This window comes from Hippocampus guttulatus, chromosome 2, assembly GCF_054856545.1.
Source record: "Hippocampus guttulatus isolate MCC_2025c chromosome 2, RoL_Hgut_1.0, whole genome shotgun sequence".
Classification (NCBI taxonomy): Eukaryota; Metazoa; Chordata; class Actinopteri; order Syngnathiformes; family Syngnathidae; genus Hippocampus; species Hippocampus guttulatus.
Window position 1 is genome coordinate 6,583,810 of NC_141262.1, and position 14,348 is coordinate 6,598,157.

Consider the following 14,348-nt stretch of genomic DNA (forward strand, 5'->3'; position numbering starts at 1 on the left):
ACATCTTAATGGATTTTTGCTATTCTTCAGGATAACAATGTCGGTTATCATCCCCCACCCTCCCCCTCCTCTTCAGTTTGATGTATTGCAGCGCTTAGATGTCTTTTTTTTATTGAGCCCGTTAGAACAGGCATTATTCAGATGTTGGTGTTTCAAGCGCGTATTAAATTATTTAGTATTTTTCAATTGTCGCTACTGCTCCCTTCTCTGCTCTTAATAGTAAAATACTGTTGTGACTTGGATTTTATTGCCATCCAAAACGTTGTCCCTCAACAGTTTAATCTTCACACAATGTTCTTGCGAGCAATAAATGATTCATTGGTTGGCACGCCAGTGAATGGGTAAAAAAAACAAAAAAAAAACATGTTTGTTTACTATCCCCATCTGCGGTTTTCAGTCCAGCCATTCTTTTTCAACCAACAGATCTCCCACCTCCAGCAACTAGAGAGCGCCCTCCAGGTTGTAAGACAGTGTTTGTCGGCGGCCTGCCTGAGAATGCCAACGAACAGCTCATCATGGAGGTGTTCGGACAGTGCGGCGATATCACGGCCATTCGTAAAAGCAAGAAGAACTTCTGCCATATTCGATTCGCCGAGGAGTTCACAGTGGACAAGGCCCTCTTCTTGTCCGGTAAGGAACATTTCTCAACCTTGCCACTATTCCTGGCGGCTATTCTTTCCACCATCGATTGATAGAATGGTTGCATGTCCCGACCTTTTGAAAATCCATAATGACGCCTTCAAGTGCGAACATCATCATTTCCTCCGAACTGATCTATTTTTGTTGACACATGAACATTGCCACTAATGCACTATTTTAGTTGACAGATGCATAGTGCATCCATCCATTTCACTGTGCTGTATTGGTACTGATGCCAGCACTTGCATCAATTAGCATTATTACTTATATCAGTAACAATGTGTCCCTAATTGGATTGGATTGGATTGGATACAACTTTATTGTCCAATGTGCATACAGCACAGATGAAATTTCTTCCCTCTCAACATAAAACAAGAAACAATGAATTGATTGATCGTTAATCACAATGGTTGTTCATGTCTTGAGCTACAATGGGGCGCACTACTTAAGGTATATACAATATAGACCTCCACGAAGTCACACATGGATGCTGTTTGTGTTTGGCTCTGTGTCCACTACATGCTGATCTTCTCCGCTAATTGACAAATGTAATTTGGAGGTTTGCCGATGAAGTCCTACTTGGTGCCAAAACCCAGTTTAACCCGCCTTTTTGCAGATTTGCATCACTGGTTACGCTGATTTTGCGCTGGTCACTAAGTAGAAATGACTAAAGTTGTTGTATAGAAACAAGAGAAGGGTATACAGTACTATACATGTGGGGTGTATAAAGTTGTAGTCTACTGGGTACACAGTGTGTGTTTGTACAGTGGATGCAGAGCGGCGTATTGAAGATGAACAGAGACTGTTTCGAAGGCGTACAGTGGATAAGCTTTCCAGAGGGTAAACAGTCGATTATTAGCAAGTGAACAGAGGTTTACAAAGGGAATATAGCGGGTGTACAGTATTCTGTACTTGTGTCAAGAAGGTGTTTGCAGGGTTTATTCAGTGGTGAATAGAATGTACAGTTCAGAGAGTGTATGGAGGGGCCACAGATCCTGTTCGAACGGGACGGGGTGGGGAATAGAGCTATGTATCGTGTAATGGTATTCAAAGGGTGTATACCAGGTGTACTCAAGCAAATCCAGAGTGTACAGTGGGAGTGCATAAGGTGTACCCTGCTTTTTATAACAATGACATGATGTTAGTGATGATATCACCTCCACATATTTTCATTTACATTCAATTTTTACTCAGGATGACTCATGGACTTTAAAAATCCATTTTATGAACTAATTATTGTGAAAAATAGTATATTTTTGTCCGGATGCCTTCCAACGTAACACTGCGACGGTGTCCAGTGTGTGTGAGACTCACTCAATTCTCATCACTGAAGACAGTGGCGGTGGCAGGGGCTTTTGATGGCACGGGAATGCACAAACGGGAAAAGAAATGAGCTGGGGGTCGGGGGCTTGAAGTTAGGTCTGCCGCGCAATATAGCAGCACTTCAATATTTCATGTCGGGAGATCTCAGAGTGTTCAGGCTGCGGTGTATGTGCAGCGACTGTGTGTGTCCAAACTACTGGCTAATACATGAACTGGAGCTCCGCTTCACACACATACACACACACAACCCCTCAGTCAGTTACATGACCACACCCACAAAGAGGCTTCGTGCTGCTTATTGCCACTCTCAGTTGGTGACCGTCAAACTAAATATATTAAGCAAAGCAAATTACATGTTGTGTATTTAACACAGGGCGGCCCGGTAGTCCAGTGGTTAGCACGTCGGCTTCACAGTGCAGAGGTACTGGGTTCGATTCCAGCTCCGGCCTCCCTGTGTGGAGTTTGCATGTTCTCCCCGGGCCTGCGTGGGTTTTCTCCGGGTGCTCCGGTTTCCTCCCACATTCCAAAAACATGCATGTCAGGCTGATTGGACGCTCTAAATTGTCCCTAGGTGTGAGTGTGGGCGTGGATGGTTGTTCGTCTCTGTGTGCCCTGCGATTGGCTGGCAACTGATTCAGGGTGTCCCCCGCCTACTGCCCGGAGATGGCTGGGATAGGCTCCAGCACCCCCCGCGACCCTAGTGAGGATCAAGTGGTTCGGAAAATGGATGGATGGATGTATTTAACACAACCATGTAGTTTCACTTTCGATAAGTCCATTCAGCATGATTCTAACAATAGAGCAGGCCATTCAAGGTCTTCAAAAAGCATTGTGTTGTGGTGTTATAATCCTTTCAGTAATACATGTTCAAAGACAAGTGGTGCAGCAACACATAGACAGAAAATATAACAATACTCTGAGCCATATATTCTTTATCCTCCACGAAAAACAACTACCGGTAATATTATTTCCGCTTACAGTCATTTAATGTGACTGTGGAACTCTTATTCATTGGTGTCCGCATGACTGTATTGTACTGCCACCTGGTGGCCACATCGCTGGATAATAGAAAAATAAAATTTGGCATCATGGAAGCATATTTAAGTGGTCCATCTTGATTCTTCTTCTAAGAATCAGTCTTTGGATGTTAGGGAGGAGCCAAGTTTCGTCTGAACACAAAAAAAAACAGCCATGTATGCTTTAGTTATGCTGAGCGGTTTTTCAAAGGGCACTTCATGTTTATTTATTTATTGATTCATTAAAATTCATTTCAATGAAATCATATGTAAGCCATTTATTTTTCAGGGTAATGCTGAAGTATGAAATTGAAATGACACTGACGCGGTTTATTTACAACTTGCTTTAAACTATTAATCTAGTTGAATTATAACATATCTGGGAGACATGAATCACTCACTTTCTTTGCTATTTGCTGGAGGGCATTCCTCTGTGAATAGTAATATTGCTACCAACATTTACCAACAATTCTTACAAATACAGACACCCCATCTGCGGTAATTACACCAGACAGAATGTTCTTTTTGCGATCTAAAGCAAGCTAAAGTGCTAAAAAGTGACGATCCCTTGGGTGACGCATTTGTAATCCTTTCAACTTCCTTCAGCCAACGCTCGATGAATCACACGTCAATAGTTTGGGAAGACAGATGGCGTGGGATACTACAATACCCATGAGCCTCAGCTAGCGTTGCTGTGCAGAGGCAGGTGTGAATCAGCATTGCGGCAAATAGGCTGTTTATGTCTCAGCTGGTAATTCAGGATCTGCAGTCAGTCACGCCAAGTAATTTGGGGTGTCATCTTTGCTGAATGTGTTCGACGTTGACCCACAATCTGAAGCAATTCTTATGAATGATTATTCTTGCAACAAATGACCTTGACAACAGCAGAGAGCACCAGTTGCCTATTAGATGGAAGGCGTTGACTTGATGGGAGGCCTTTATTTGTCCAAACTTATTTTTATCCATCCATCCATCCATCCATCCATTTTGTTTTGTACTTGTCCTTGTCCTCATTCATTCATTCATGTTAACATTGACATCTATCGAGCAGTGATTTTCAAAGTGTAGTACGAGTTCCAGAGGCGGTACGCCAAGAACTAAATTTACGAACTGCACATGTCAAAGTGGTTGAATACATTTGCAATCAATCACTCTGTTCCTTTTTCCGACATTTGGACACAATTCGTAATTTTCACATGTAATACATTTTGAATCGTTATTTAAGTGCTTTTTTTCCCTAATATTCATGAGTCGTTAGGTACCTCTTCAAGTGGTGTGTGTGTGTGTGTGTGTGGGGGGGTGTGTGTGTGTGGGTGGGTGGGTGTGTGTGTGTGTGTAAAATATCTATCTATAAAGTGTATATATATATATATATATATATATATATATATATATATATATATATACACACATATAAACATATAGTGTTGCATATTGACAAATAAGTATCCTAATTGTGTTCCGAAATCCATAACATGATCAGTGTCTTCACATCAACGAATATCACGAATAATTAACATATACTGTCAAGATAATTTGAGCAAATTTGTTATTTCAGAAGTAACTCGTAGCCCTTCACAATAATCACTACACAGGAAGTAGCTCTGTTTCAAAATGGCTGGTCAACCGTCCCATACATGATGTTAACCCATTACACACCACTTGCATACCTCTGATACTCTCTCTCTCTCACTCTCTCTCTCTCTCTCTCTCTCTCTCTCTCTCTCTCTCTCTCTCTCTCTCTTTTTATTTATATATATATATATATAGGGCGGCCCGGTAGTCCAGTGGTTAGCACGTCGGCTTCACAGTGCAGAGGTACCGGGTTCAATTCCAGCTCCGGCCTCCCTGTGTGGAGTTTGCATGTTCTCCCCGGGCCTGCGTGGGTTTTCTCCGGGTGCTCCGGTTTCCTCCCACATTCCAAAAACATGCATGGCAGGCTGATTGGACGCTCTAAATTGGCCCTAGGTGTGAGTGTGGGCGTGAATGGTTGTTCGTCTCTGTGTGCCCTGCGATTGGCTGGCAACTGATTCAGGGTGTCCCCGCCTACTGCCCGAAGACGGCTGGGATAGGCTCCAGCACCCCCCGCGACCCTAGTGAGGATCAAGCGGTTCGGAAAATGGATGGATGGATATATATATATATATATATACACACACACACACACACACACACACATACACATACACACACACTTACGTACCTTTATACTGCTGTGGACCATCCAGCCCAGTCTGTACAACTTCTGAAACAAAGGTAGCCAGCGAGCAACGAAGATGGTGGCTGGCGGTAAGAATCAATAGTCTCAAATGTCCCAAATACAATTTGTGGAAGATGATCTGAGCCATATTGGGTGAGGGGCAAGGCGTGCAAAATTTGGACTAAGTCTCCTTAGTGCTCACTTTCATGTCTCCTGTGTCATCCTACAACTCAGCGGATTGATATTTCTTCAATGGGGAGCTGAGCAGTTCCCCAAAATTCATGTATTTGAGGTGCAAGTATGAAGGCATCATTGAGAAAATGGTGAGTCTCCCTCATATGAATGGGCTATAAAAAGTCGATAGATATCAAAAAGAAGGCTTCCGTCGCCATCCATGTTTCACTTTCAATCAGTTTCGCTTTTTGAAACCCCGGCTCAGCACTGTCATTTTACTGTCAGATATCTGCTGAAAACCATAATGTGCATTTTTGTAAACATTTGAATATTTGACAGCCATTGGCGCCACTGCGCTACACACATCAAGTTGTCGGACCTTAAGATCCATGGTGTCGTATTTTGAGTTGCGCTGGTCTCGTCTGTTGTCTCTCAAGGTTATCGCATCCGTCTGGGCTCCAGTACAGACAAAAAAGACACGGGCCGCCTCCATGTAGACTTCGCCCAGGCCCGGGATGACCTCTATGAGTGGGAATGTCGCCAGCGCATGATGGCCAGAGAAGAGCGGCACCGGCGCAAGATGGAGGAAGACCGCTTACGGCCGCCCTCGCCTCCCCCCATCGTGCACTTCTCAGAGCACGAATGCAGCCAGTTGGGCGACAAGATTAAAGGTTAAGTATTAAATCGTAGTTTTGTGTCATGTCAAACACCAGTGGAACCTCCAAAGTCAAACATAATCAGTTTCATGACACTGGTTGATTTCAGTGTTGTTCTCATTTTAAAGCAACCTTTCCCAAAGAAAATAATGTTTATGGAACGAATCAGTTTCACGATCAATTTTCACCATTCTTAAACCTTTCCTGACTCTACAGTCACATTACCTTCTTAACCATCATACAAGAATAAATGTAGTCTGATGTCATCTGAGAAAATGGATTTGTGAACAATACAACTTTTATCAGATCAGATTTTTTAATGTAAAATAAATAGCAATTTATTGTCATAAATGTACCACTTTACCCTGCCCCCCCCCCCACTTTTTTTTTTCTTGCAAAGCCTTGGCCATTTAAGACCGCATTTCATACACAAACTCAGTGTGCTTCACCATTTAAAAAAAAAAACATTTACAAACAAAAGAATTTAATACATTTACAAGGACAGTAAAGAAATAAAAATGTCTTTACTGTCCTTTTGTATTGTCATTGATCACGTGTCCATCACGATACATATTGATATTGAATTAATGGCCAGTCCTACCTTGGAGCATACAAAAAAAGCAAAAAAGAATCCTCATGAAATCCACAATCTTAAAAAAAGGATGTCCTCATTAAAAAAAATAAAATAAATAAGTTTAATTAGGAAAATGCTACTTTTTCTTGAATAAATCAGAACTTCATTCCACTATCTATATTCCAAATAGATTTGCTTAGTATTCTGCCTTACTTTAAACAAGTCATTTTTTCCAAGATAAAATGTAAATGAATTCTCATATGATTACAAAATTCCTCCTAAAATGGAAAAGAAATGCTCTCCCCTCCCACCCCCCACCCCCATGCTACTTTTTATTGAATAAATCCAACTTAAATCACGTTAATATTTTCTTGGCTTTGTACTGCGCTTTTTTCCTCAAATAATGCAATTTTATCAAAGAAACACAAAAATCCTGAAGATAGAGGCTTCATTCGCATGGAGTTCCAAACAATTTTTTGCCCTGCGATTGTAATCACTTTTTATTCCCATAATATGACAATTTAATTCACTTGCAAAATATATTAAAAAAAGAGACCAAGATAAATCATTTCACATTTTCCGGCATTTTTTACAAAGATTGTAATTCTACTGTGACCAGTAACCCCGTACAACTCAAAGTATGTATTCATTTTATCTTCTTGACAGATGCAGTAAACGAAAGTGATCATGTGGTTGCACAAGTGTGCACGCCCTCTTTAACTGGGAGGTTTGAATCTGATCCAATTCAACCAACCATCCATTAAGTCAGCACAAAACTGCCACCATTTAAAGTTCCTTACATTAACCCCAAATAAAGTTCAGCTGTTCTAGTAGCCTTTTGCTGACTTTTCTTTCTCGCTAGCAGAAGCCTGAGGGTTTTGTGCGAACTCTGACTGGTCTTTGGAACCATTGACAATTTCCCCCACCTTGACACCCTCTTAAACTGGGTTATTGCTGTTCTCAGGGTCAACCAATCACAATCAGCTGAATGAACTCCACACCGTAGCACTTTTGTGAGTTGTTTCCCTTTGGAGCTTCCAATCTTGCAAGTTAAATCCATCAAGTTTGATCCCCCGACTGAAGTGAGCCGTTTCCAAGCCTGTCGCTTCCTCTCCACACTCCTGAAGTGTCCTCTCTGTGTTTCTGGCTGAACAAACCTGTTTCTCTAATGAGGGCAGACAAATTCAGGTCTCTTTCAGTCTCGAGCTACCTGATAACACAACGCCCCTTCACTTGAAAGCCGCTCTCCATCATTGTGTCTTTCTTGGCTCTCCTCTCTCGACCCAGGCCAAGGATTTATTTTTAATCGCTTGGCATTGGCTCTTGTGAAATGACGCTTTCCCTGAATCGGGGGGGGATCCCTCTTCCCTTTTCTCCCAAAGAACAATCCTTGCTATTTATTGATGGCAACAAGCTCACAGATGCACTTTACAAGCTGGCAGTCGATAAATGACCTCCCACCGCCCCCCTTTCTCTGTGTATGTCTGTGTAAGGCCATTTGTCATATGTCCGCTTGTGTTTTCCCTTTCATCCCGTAGGCCAGCGTTCCACTCACTCACCTGTGCTTTTTGTTTCATTTTTCATCTTTTCCGCAAGCCCGCCCTTCGCTCTTCTCGTTGAAGTTCCATCAAACTTCCAGGCCTCTATCAGAGCCAAGGACCTTGTTGATTTATTTTTTTACGTGCAAAAACTTTGAAGGAACTCAGGTTGCCCGACAGGTTTGTTTCGTAATTTCTGACAGAGCTCTTCACACCCTCAGGGAAGTTTTGTTTTGTATAAAAGTAAGATCACGACTGATTTTAAAACTCAGCATGGCCACTTGGACCCTTGTTGATTCCTAAAATACTTTGTCCATTTTAATTTCAGATGACAAAAATAGATAGAGTGCCTTGAAAAAGTATTTGTCCCCGATCTTAAGGTAAGATTTTTTTCCCCATGGAATTGTTTAGAAACATCAAAGCAACTGTAAAAACTCAATTGTAAATAAGCTGCGGTTTCTAAATATGATTTTATTTTTGAGGGGGGGGAAATTCTAACTCGTTTGGTACTGAAAAAGGAATTGTCCTTTGAACCTATAACCGTTTGAACTCAAGCACTTGTGATAATTAGTGGTGAGTCTCTTTGCAGACTCGTGTGCAACTCAGTCATTCTCGAGCTCTTGAGCAATGGCAATGGATTTAAATCAAGACCTTGACATGGCGTCTCCTTTTTTGAGCTATTTCGAGATGGACTTGCTCGCAGCACAAACTGATAGCCGGACATTCCCCCATAGAATGTTCTGCGACACAGCAGAATTTCTTGCTCCGTTAATCACAGCAAGTCATCCAGGTCCTGAAATCACGGGGAAAAAAAGCAGCACCGCCACTGCTCCAAACAGGTTTTTTGCTGATATGATCTTTTAATCAACCGCTGTTATTTTGTGTCCATTTTGACGATGCTGCGTGTCACATAGCATTGCCGTCAACAGCGCCTCTTCACGCTGAAGTCAGTCAGTGTGCTCCGTTTGCCCTCTGTTGCTTTCAGACATAACAAATTGACCTGTTGCACACAAACGATAGGATTCTTGTCAATCAATTCGTCAGCTAATCAGTTTCTACTTTCGTATTAGCCGTAGCTTTGGTGCCATTTTGTGACATCTAAAAGCCTGATAATCACAGGAGCGTATTTTCAGCAAACAGCAAAAGCAAATCATTGCCCCAGGAAAAAAAAAAATTGTGTGAATCGCAAACGGTGAAAAGGGGTTTAGTCCAATGTTATAGTGTGTTCCTCTATACTGTATATATACATAGTATATAGTATATCACCATTTCAATGAAGCAAATCATTAATTGTCCCAATTACTTTATGAAGGACATTCCATGAAAATCCCCCACCCTTCTGAACAGTGACAGTACAGTACTTTGCCATCTAACAATACCCGACTGACTACCTTGTCGTGTGCCTTTTTTAACCAGACGACAGCAAGTTCGCAGAGGCAGTGCGTGTACTTCTGACATGGCTGGAGCGTGGCGAAGTCAACCGCCGCAACGCCAACAACTTCTACTCCATGATCCAGTCGTCCAACAGCCACATTCGCCGCCTGATGACGGAGAAGAGTCAGCACGAGAAAGAGATGGAGGAGGCCAAAGACAAGTTCAAGACGGCGCTGTCGGGCATACTTGCTCAGTGTGAGTTTCAAACCTTTTTCACAGTCTTGATAGGGAGTGTATTGTTATTTATGTTATCATAATATACATGATATGCTACGAATGGAAAAGAAATGAAAAGAGGTCCAGTATGTTTCTTGGTTTTCCCATGATTGAAATATTGCACAGGGCAAACTGGTTCAAATGACTTAACACACAAGTTGTACAAGACATATCTGAAGCTCTGAATGCTGCACTAGAAGTAAGTACTTTTGTTTGTGTGTTATTGCTTGTTGATGGGAGACCGTGACTTGCAGGGAAATTGACCAGCAGCAGGTAATATCAAGATATTGCTATTCCAGAATCCTCAAAAATAGGAGGTTTTGGTTCAGTTTTGGCTACATCGTTTTAAGTAGAAGCCAGCCGGATAGAGAATATCAACGTACAAACCACTGCTATGAAAATAAGGAGGTTGCTGTTAATGATACAGCATTGTTTTGAACTATCACAATTGAACATCTGTTTTCAAGAAACCCATTTGCAGTCAAGATATTTGAAAACAGGTTCTCAGAGTGGGCACTGTTGAAAACCGTTCTTCTGGTTGTGTCCAAATACAAAACCTGTGTTGCCTAAATATGTGCGAGTACGGTACACCCAAAACAAAACCGGTGCTCTTCAAGCAGAGGAAACGCACCAGAGCAGGCTGATGTGTTCAGTACATGTCACCAGACGATGTTTGTGTGTGTATACTTGCTGAAGCACTTACTGTATGTCGTAATTGTAACAGTTAATCACGTTAGGTAACACGGCGCTGAGCTCGTATTGATAGTGCGGCACTAAAGCTCATAGTTATTGGAGATTATACAATGTGTGGTGCCAAACAAGCTGCGGAATAACAATTCAAAAAGATCTCCAAAGCAACTGGTGTTTCCGAGCAGATAAATAGTCCCAATCAACACCTGCGGAATAAGCGTGCCGTCCTCTCACTCGTCTCGCATGAAACTCACTCTGCCTTCCGTATTGATCAGCACCATCAAATTACAGAGCGCGCGGGACAACGCTATTGATCTCTCGCTCGCCACTCTCTGCGCACACGCGCCTCTGATGCGATGGTCGTATTGACTTCCCTCCTATATGCATTAGGACTTTGTGGGATGCCCAGACCACCCATACTGTCCCTCATGACCACCCCATATAAGAGCAAATTGTGTCCTCGCTGCGTCATTGAAATCCAACAGCCTATGCTGTTTTTTTTTTTGTTTGTTTTTTTTTTCTTCAAGATGTGTTTCGGTGCAGCATGATGAACAATATGCGTGTGGCACGTGGCCTTCGCAGTCTTGGCATTCTGTTCTCAGCTCCTTCCGGGTGAAGTTCATGTTCTCCCGTTCTTTCATTGTTTTTCTCTGGACGATTCTGGAGCAAGTAATAGTGCCAATTATTTTGATTGATATTGAAATCACGATGAATAAATGTGTTTACCTACAGAAATCCAACTTTTAAAATAACTTCAAAGAACCACCAGAAAATAAATTAAACATATTTAGCAAAATAATAGCAAGAAAAAAAATTAATACCTGCTGTGTGCACCTTGACCTCTTATGGACAGTGTGGTGCAACACATGCCCGGAAATACACGCTTACATTATCATAAACACAGTAGAAAAAGAAAGTAATGATTGTACGTCAATAATTTACCTTGTTTTTTTCTCAGATTAAGATGATATGACTGTGAATATCGTTATGCTGCATTACCAGTCTGTTGTGTTACAGCAGCATTTCTGTGTGACTATTCATTATTTGAGGGTAACTTTTTGCTCGCCCATCAATGTGGTTTTTCATTGACTGCTAGCAATAAGCTGCTGATGTTTCAAAAGCAAAGTACATTTTGTATTTAAATGTACAAGATGTGTCATTCTTTTTGTTGTGTGTTTTGTTTTACGGTAAACTCCAACGGGGGCATCAATAAACCTCTCAAAGCAACGCTCAGTGCCGCTAGAGTAACGGGCGTCACAATCGTGCTTTTTTTATGATTGAGAGAAACTAAAATTTCATTTTGATTAAACTCCCAGCCCCGCAGAAGACTCTAAATTCTCCTTAGTTGTGAATGTGGTTCTGACTGGTTGCTTGTCTATATGTCCCATGCGATTGGCTGGTGAGCAATCCAAGGAGCCATCATTTTGAGGAAGAGTTGCCACCATTATTGGAGGAAATCCTTTCCAGATTCTGGCCTCTATTAACTATTGAGGCAGTGTAACATTTTAACTCTTAAATGTCATAATTAAAAATAAATAAATGAATAAGTGAACTGCTGTGTAAATACCGGTAATCAAAAGTAGGCAAAACTCCTCCGAATTTTGTAATGATGATGATGTCAAAAAAACTGAATGAATCCATTTCAAGACATGTGGCAACTACACTCTTGGACAAAAGTACTGGGTTAATCACACTTATCAGGAAACGAAAATTCTCTTTTTACAACATTTTGGAATTTTCATCCAGGCAGGCTCCCTCATTTTCGACATCCCGGAGAGCTTGGCCCACAGTCCTTCCACGCCAAACTCATCCGAACAAGCATTTATGCACCGGCTAACAATCAGGCTGGAACAGGACAATGCCTTACTCCAAACTGTTCATATTGAAACCAGATGTACACAAATATGAAGAAATCAAGGAGAGCTAATGATGGTTAAGATGGTGTTCCGCTACTTTTGTCCATATAGTGTTTCTAGAAATCAAACTGCAAGATACTTTGGCATCCACAGGTAAAAAGACAACACACACACACACACACACAGAGTCAGTTCTTTTAGACCCCGATAGTTTGACTCCACTCTCTCGCTCCTCTGCTCCCTCCCACCTTGCCCTCTGTCTCTCTCTCTGATCTCTGGATGGTCTCTGCTATCCTCCCTCCGACCTCCTCTCTTCCTCCCGCCGCAGTTGAGCAGATTGTGTCTGTATTCCAAGCCGCTTCCAAACAAAAGGCATGGGACCATTTCTCCAAAGCGCAGCGCAAGAACCTGGATGTGTGGCGCAAGCAAGCTGAGGTTGGTACTGCATTTTTTTGGGGGAAATTTTACTAGATTGTTGCAAATGCTGTTTTTTGCATACAAAATGGGAAAGTTCTTTTTTTTTTTCAACCAAGTAAATGTTGAAGCACAACTCAGATCAGGCAAGCATTAGAGACTGCGTATGTGACAGTAAGTAGTTGAATGAAGCCAGAACATCCTGGAAAACAAGAGTTCCTCCATCACTTGCCTCCCACATGAAGGGAATGAGCGACATGGTAATCCAGATATGAGGTAACTTTGTACAAAGGGTTTTGTTTTGTTTTTTTAATCAACTTTTTTCTGTAACTCATCATTGCGGTATCAATAAATACGTGATTTTTACAACCTCATCAAATAGATCGGTTAGCATGATGCTATCTATTTTTTTTAACGGTAATATTTGGATTATGGTGCAGCCTGGACCGCGTAAAATCAAATCTATTTGGTAAGTGTCGTAGGATAATACAGTGATACCTTGACTTACAGGTGCTCCAAATTACAAGTTTTGCAGTGGAACAGAGAGGGGAGGGTAGTGTAATGCTCTGGATTATGGGCAAGGCGACACAGTTACAAATGCACTGTTTATTGAAAGGGACAGTAAATGACACACATTAAAAATGAGAGCACTCGCAAGGAGTTGCTGGAGGCTGATCTCTCTTGATATCACCCATTCAGACACGCCCAAAACACAGATACTGTAGTATGTACCGTTGGGGTCAACGACATGTTGCACCTAGATATGTTTCCCGTTATTTTGAGGAATTATTAACATGATCAGTGTCATCACATAAATGAATATCATTCATTATCAACATTATTAGTTACTTTGAGAAAATGTGTAATTATAGAAGTGTGTAACCAACTGCTAGCTCTTTGCATTAATCAGTAGCCAAGAAGAAAATGTTGGTGACCCATGATCCCTAATTACACAACCAGTTGATTCATTTTTTTCAGCCCTTTGCTCTTTTTACCCAATTTAGTATGTTTTTTTTTTTTTAACAAAATCTCCATTTTTGGCGGGGTGCTGGAACGAATTAAGGGCATTTCAATCCATTTAAATGGGAAAGAATGATTTGATCGCAAGGTAAGTTGCATTACAAAGTTATAAATGGACAAATTGTATTCACAAGTCAAGGTGCCACTGTATCAGGTTATAGTGGCAATAAAACAAACATGTACACATATACAGGTGCAAATCGCACAGCAAGGGCTTTTTAAAGGTAGGTGCCCTACACTGCCTGTAAAAAGCTGGCTGTAGTCTCTGTATGAAAGAGGCTTTGTGTCCAAGTGAGTGACCAATGATTGGTAATCGTTGTTTCGATGTAATCACACGCTTTGCTTGTATGCACACATGATGTCAAGACCATTCTTCTCATAAACCCTTCTTCCATCTGGCCATTGTGGTTTCTGGATGAGTAGTGCATCAGACTGGTATAATAAGACCATTTTGTTTTCATAGAGCCTCAGGGATTCGTGCCTTCTTCCTCTTCTAACGGGCTCGTTTAAAAAAAGGCTTTTACACTCGGGAAGGTGAAGCATGACCGTCAGTGCAAGCGGAAGAAAATACTGTGGGCGGATAAGGCCTCATTCATGC

General features: G+C 41.6%; 1 protein-coding gene across 5 annotated transcripts in view; it reads left to right on the forward strand.

Annotated features, from left to right (window-relative positions):
• Positions 1-14,348, forward strand: part of enox2 (ecto-NOX disulfide-thiol exchanger 2) — a 197,542-nt gene that overhangs the window by 153,384 nt on the left and 29,810 nt on the right. For all 5 annotated transcript variants that reach the window (XM_086133080.1, XM_086133055.1, XM_086133045.1 and 2 more), the window contains 4 exons: positions 424-630; positions 5,790-6,023; positions 9,537-9,749; positions 12,645-12,751. In XM_086133080.1, the coding sequence (XP_085989206.1) occupies positions 424-630; positions 5,790-6,023; positions 9,537-9,749; positions 12,645-12,751 (761 nt within the window). The remainder of the gene's footprint in view (positions 1-423; positions 631-5,789; positions 6,024-9,536; positions 9,750-12,644; positions 12,752-14,348) is intronic.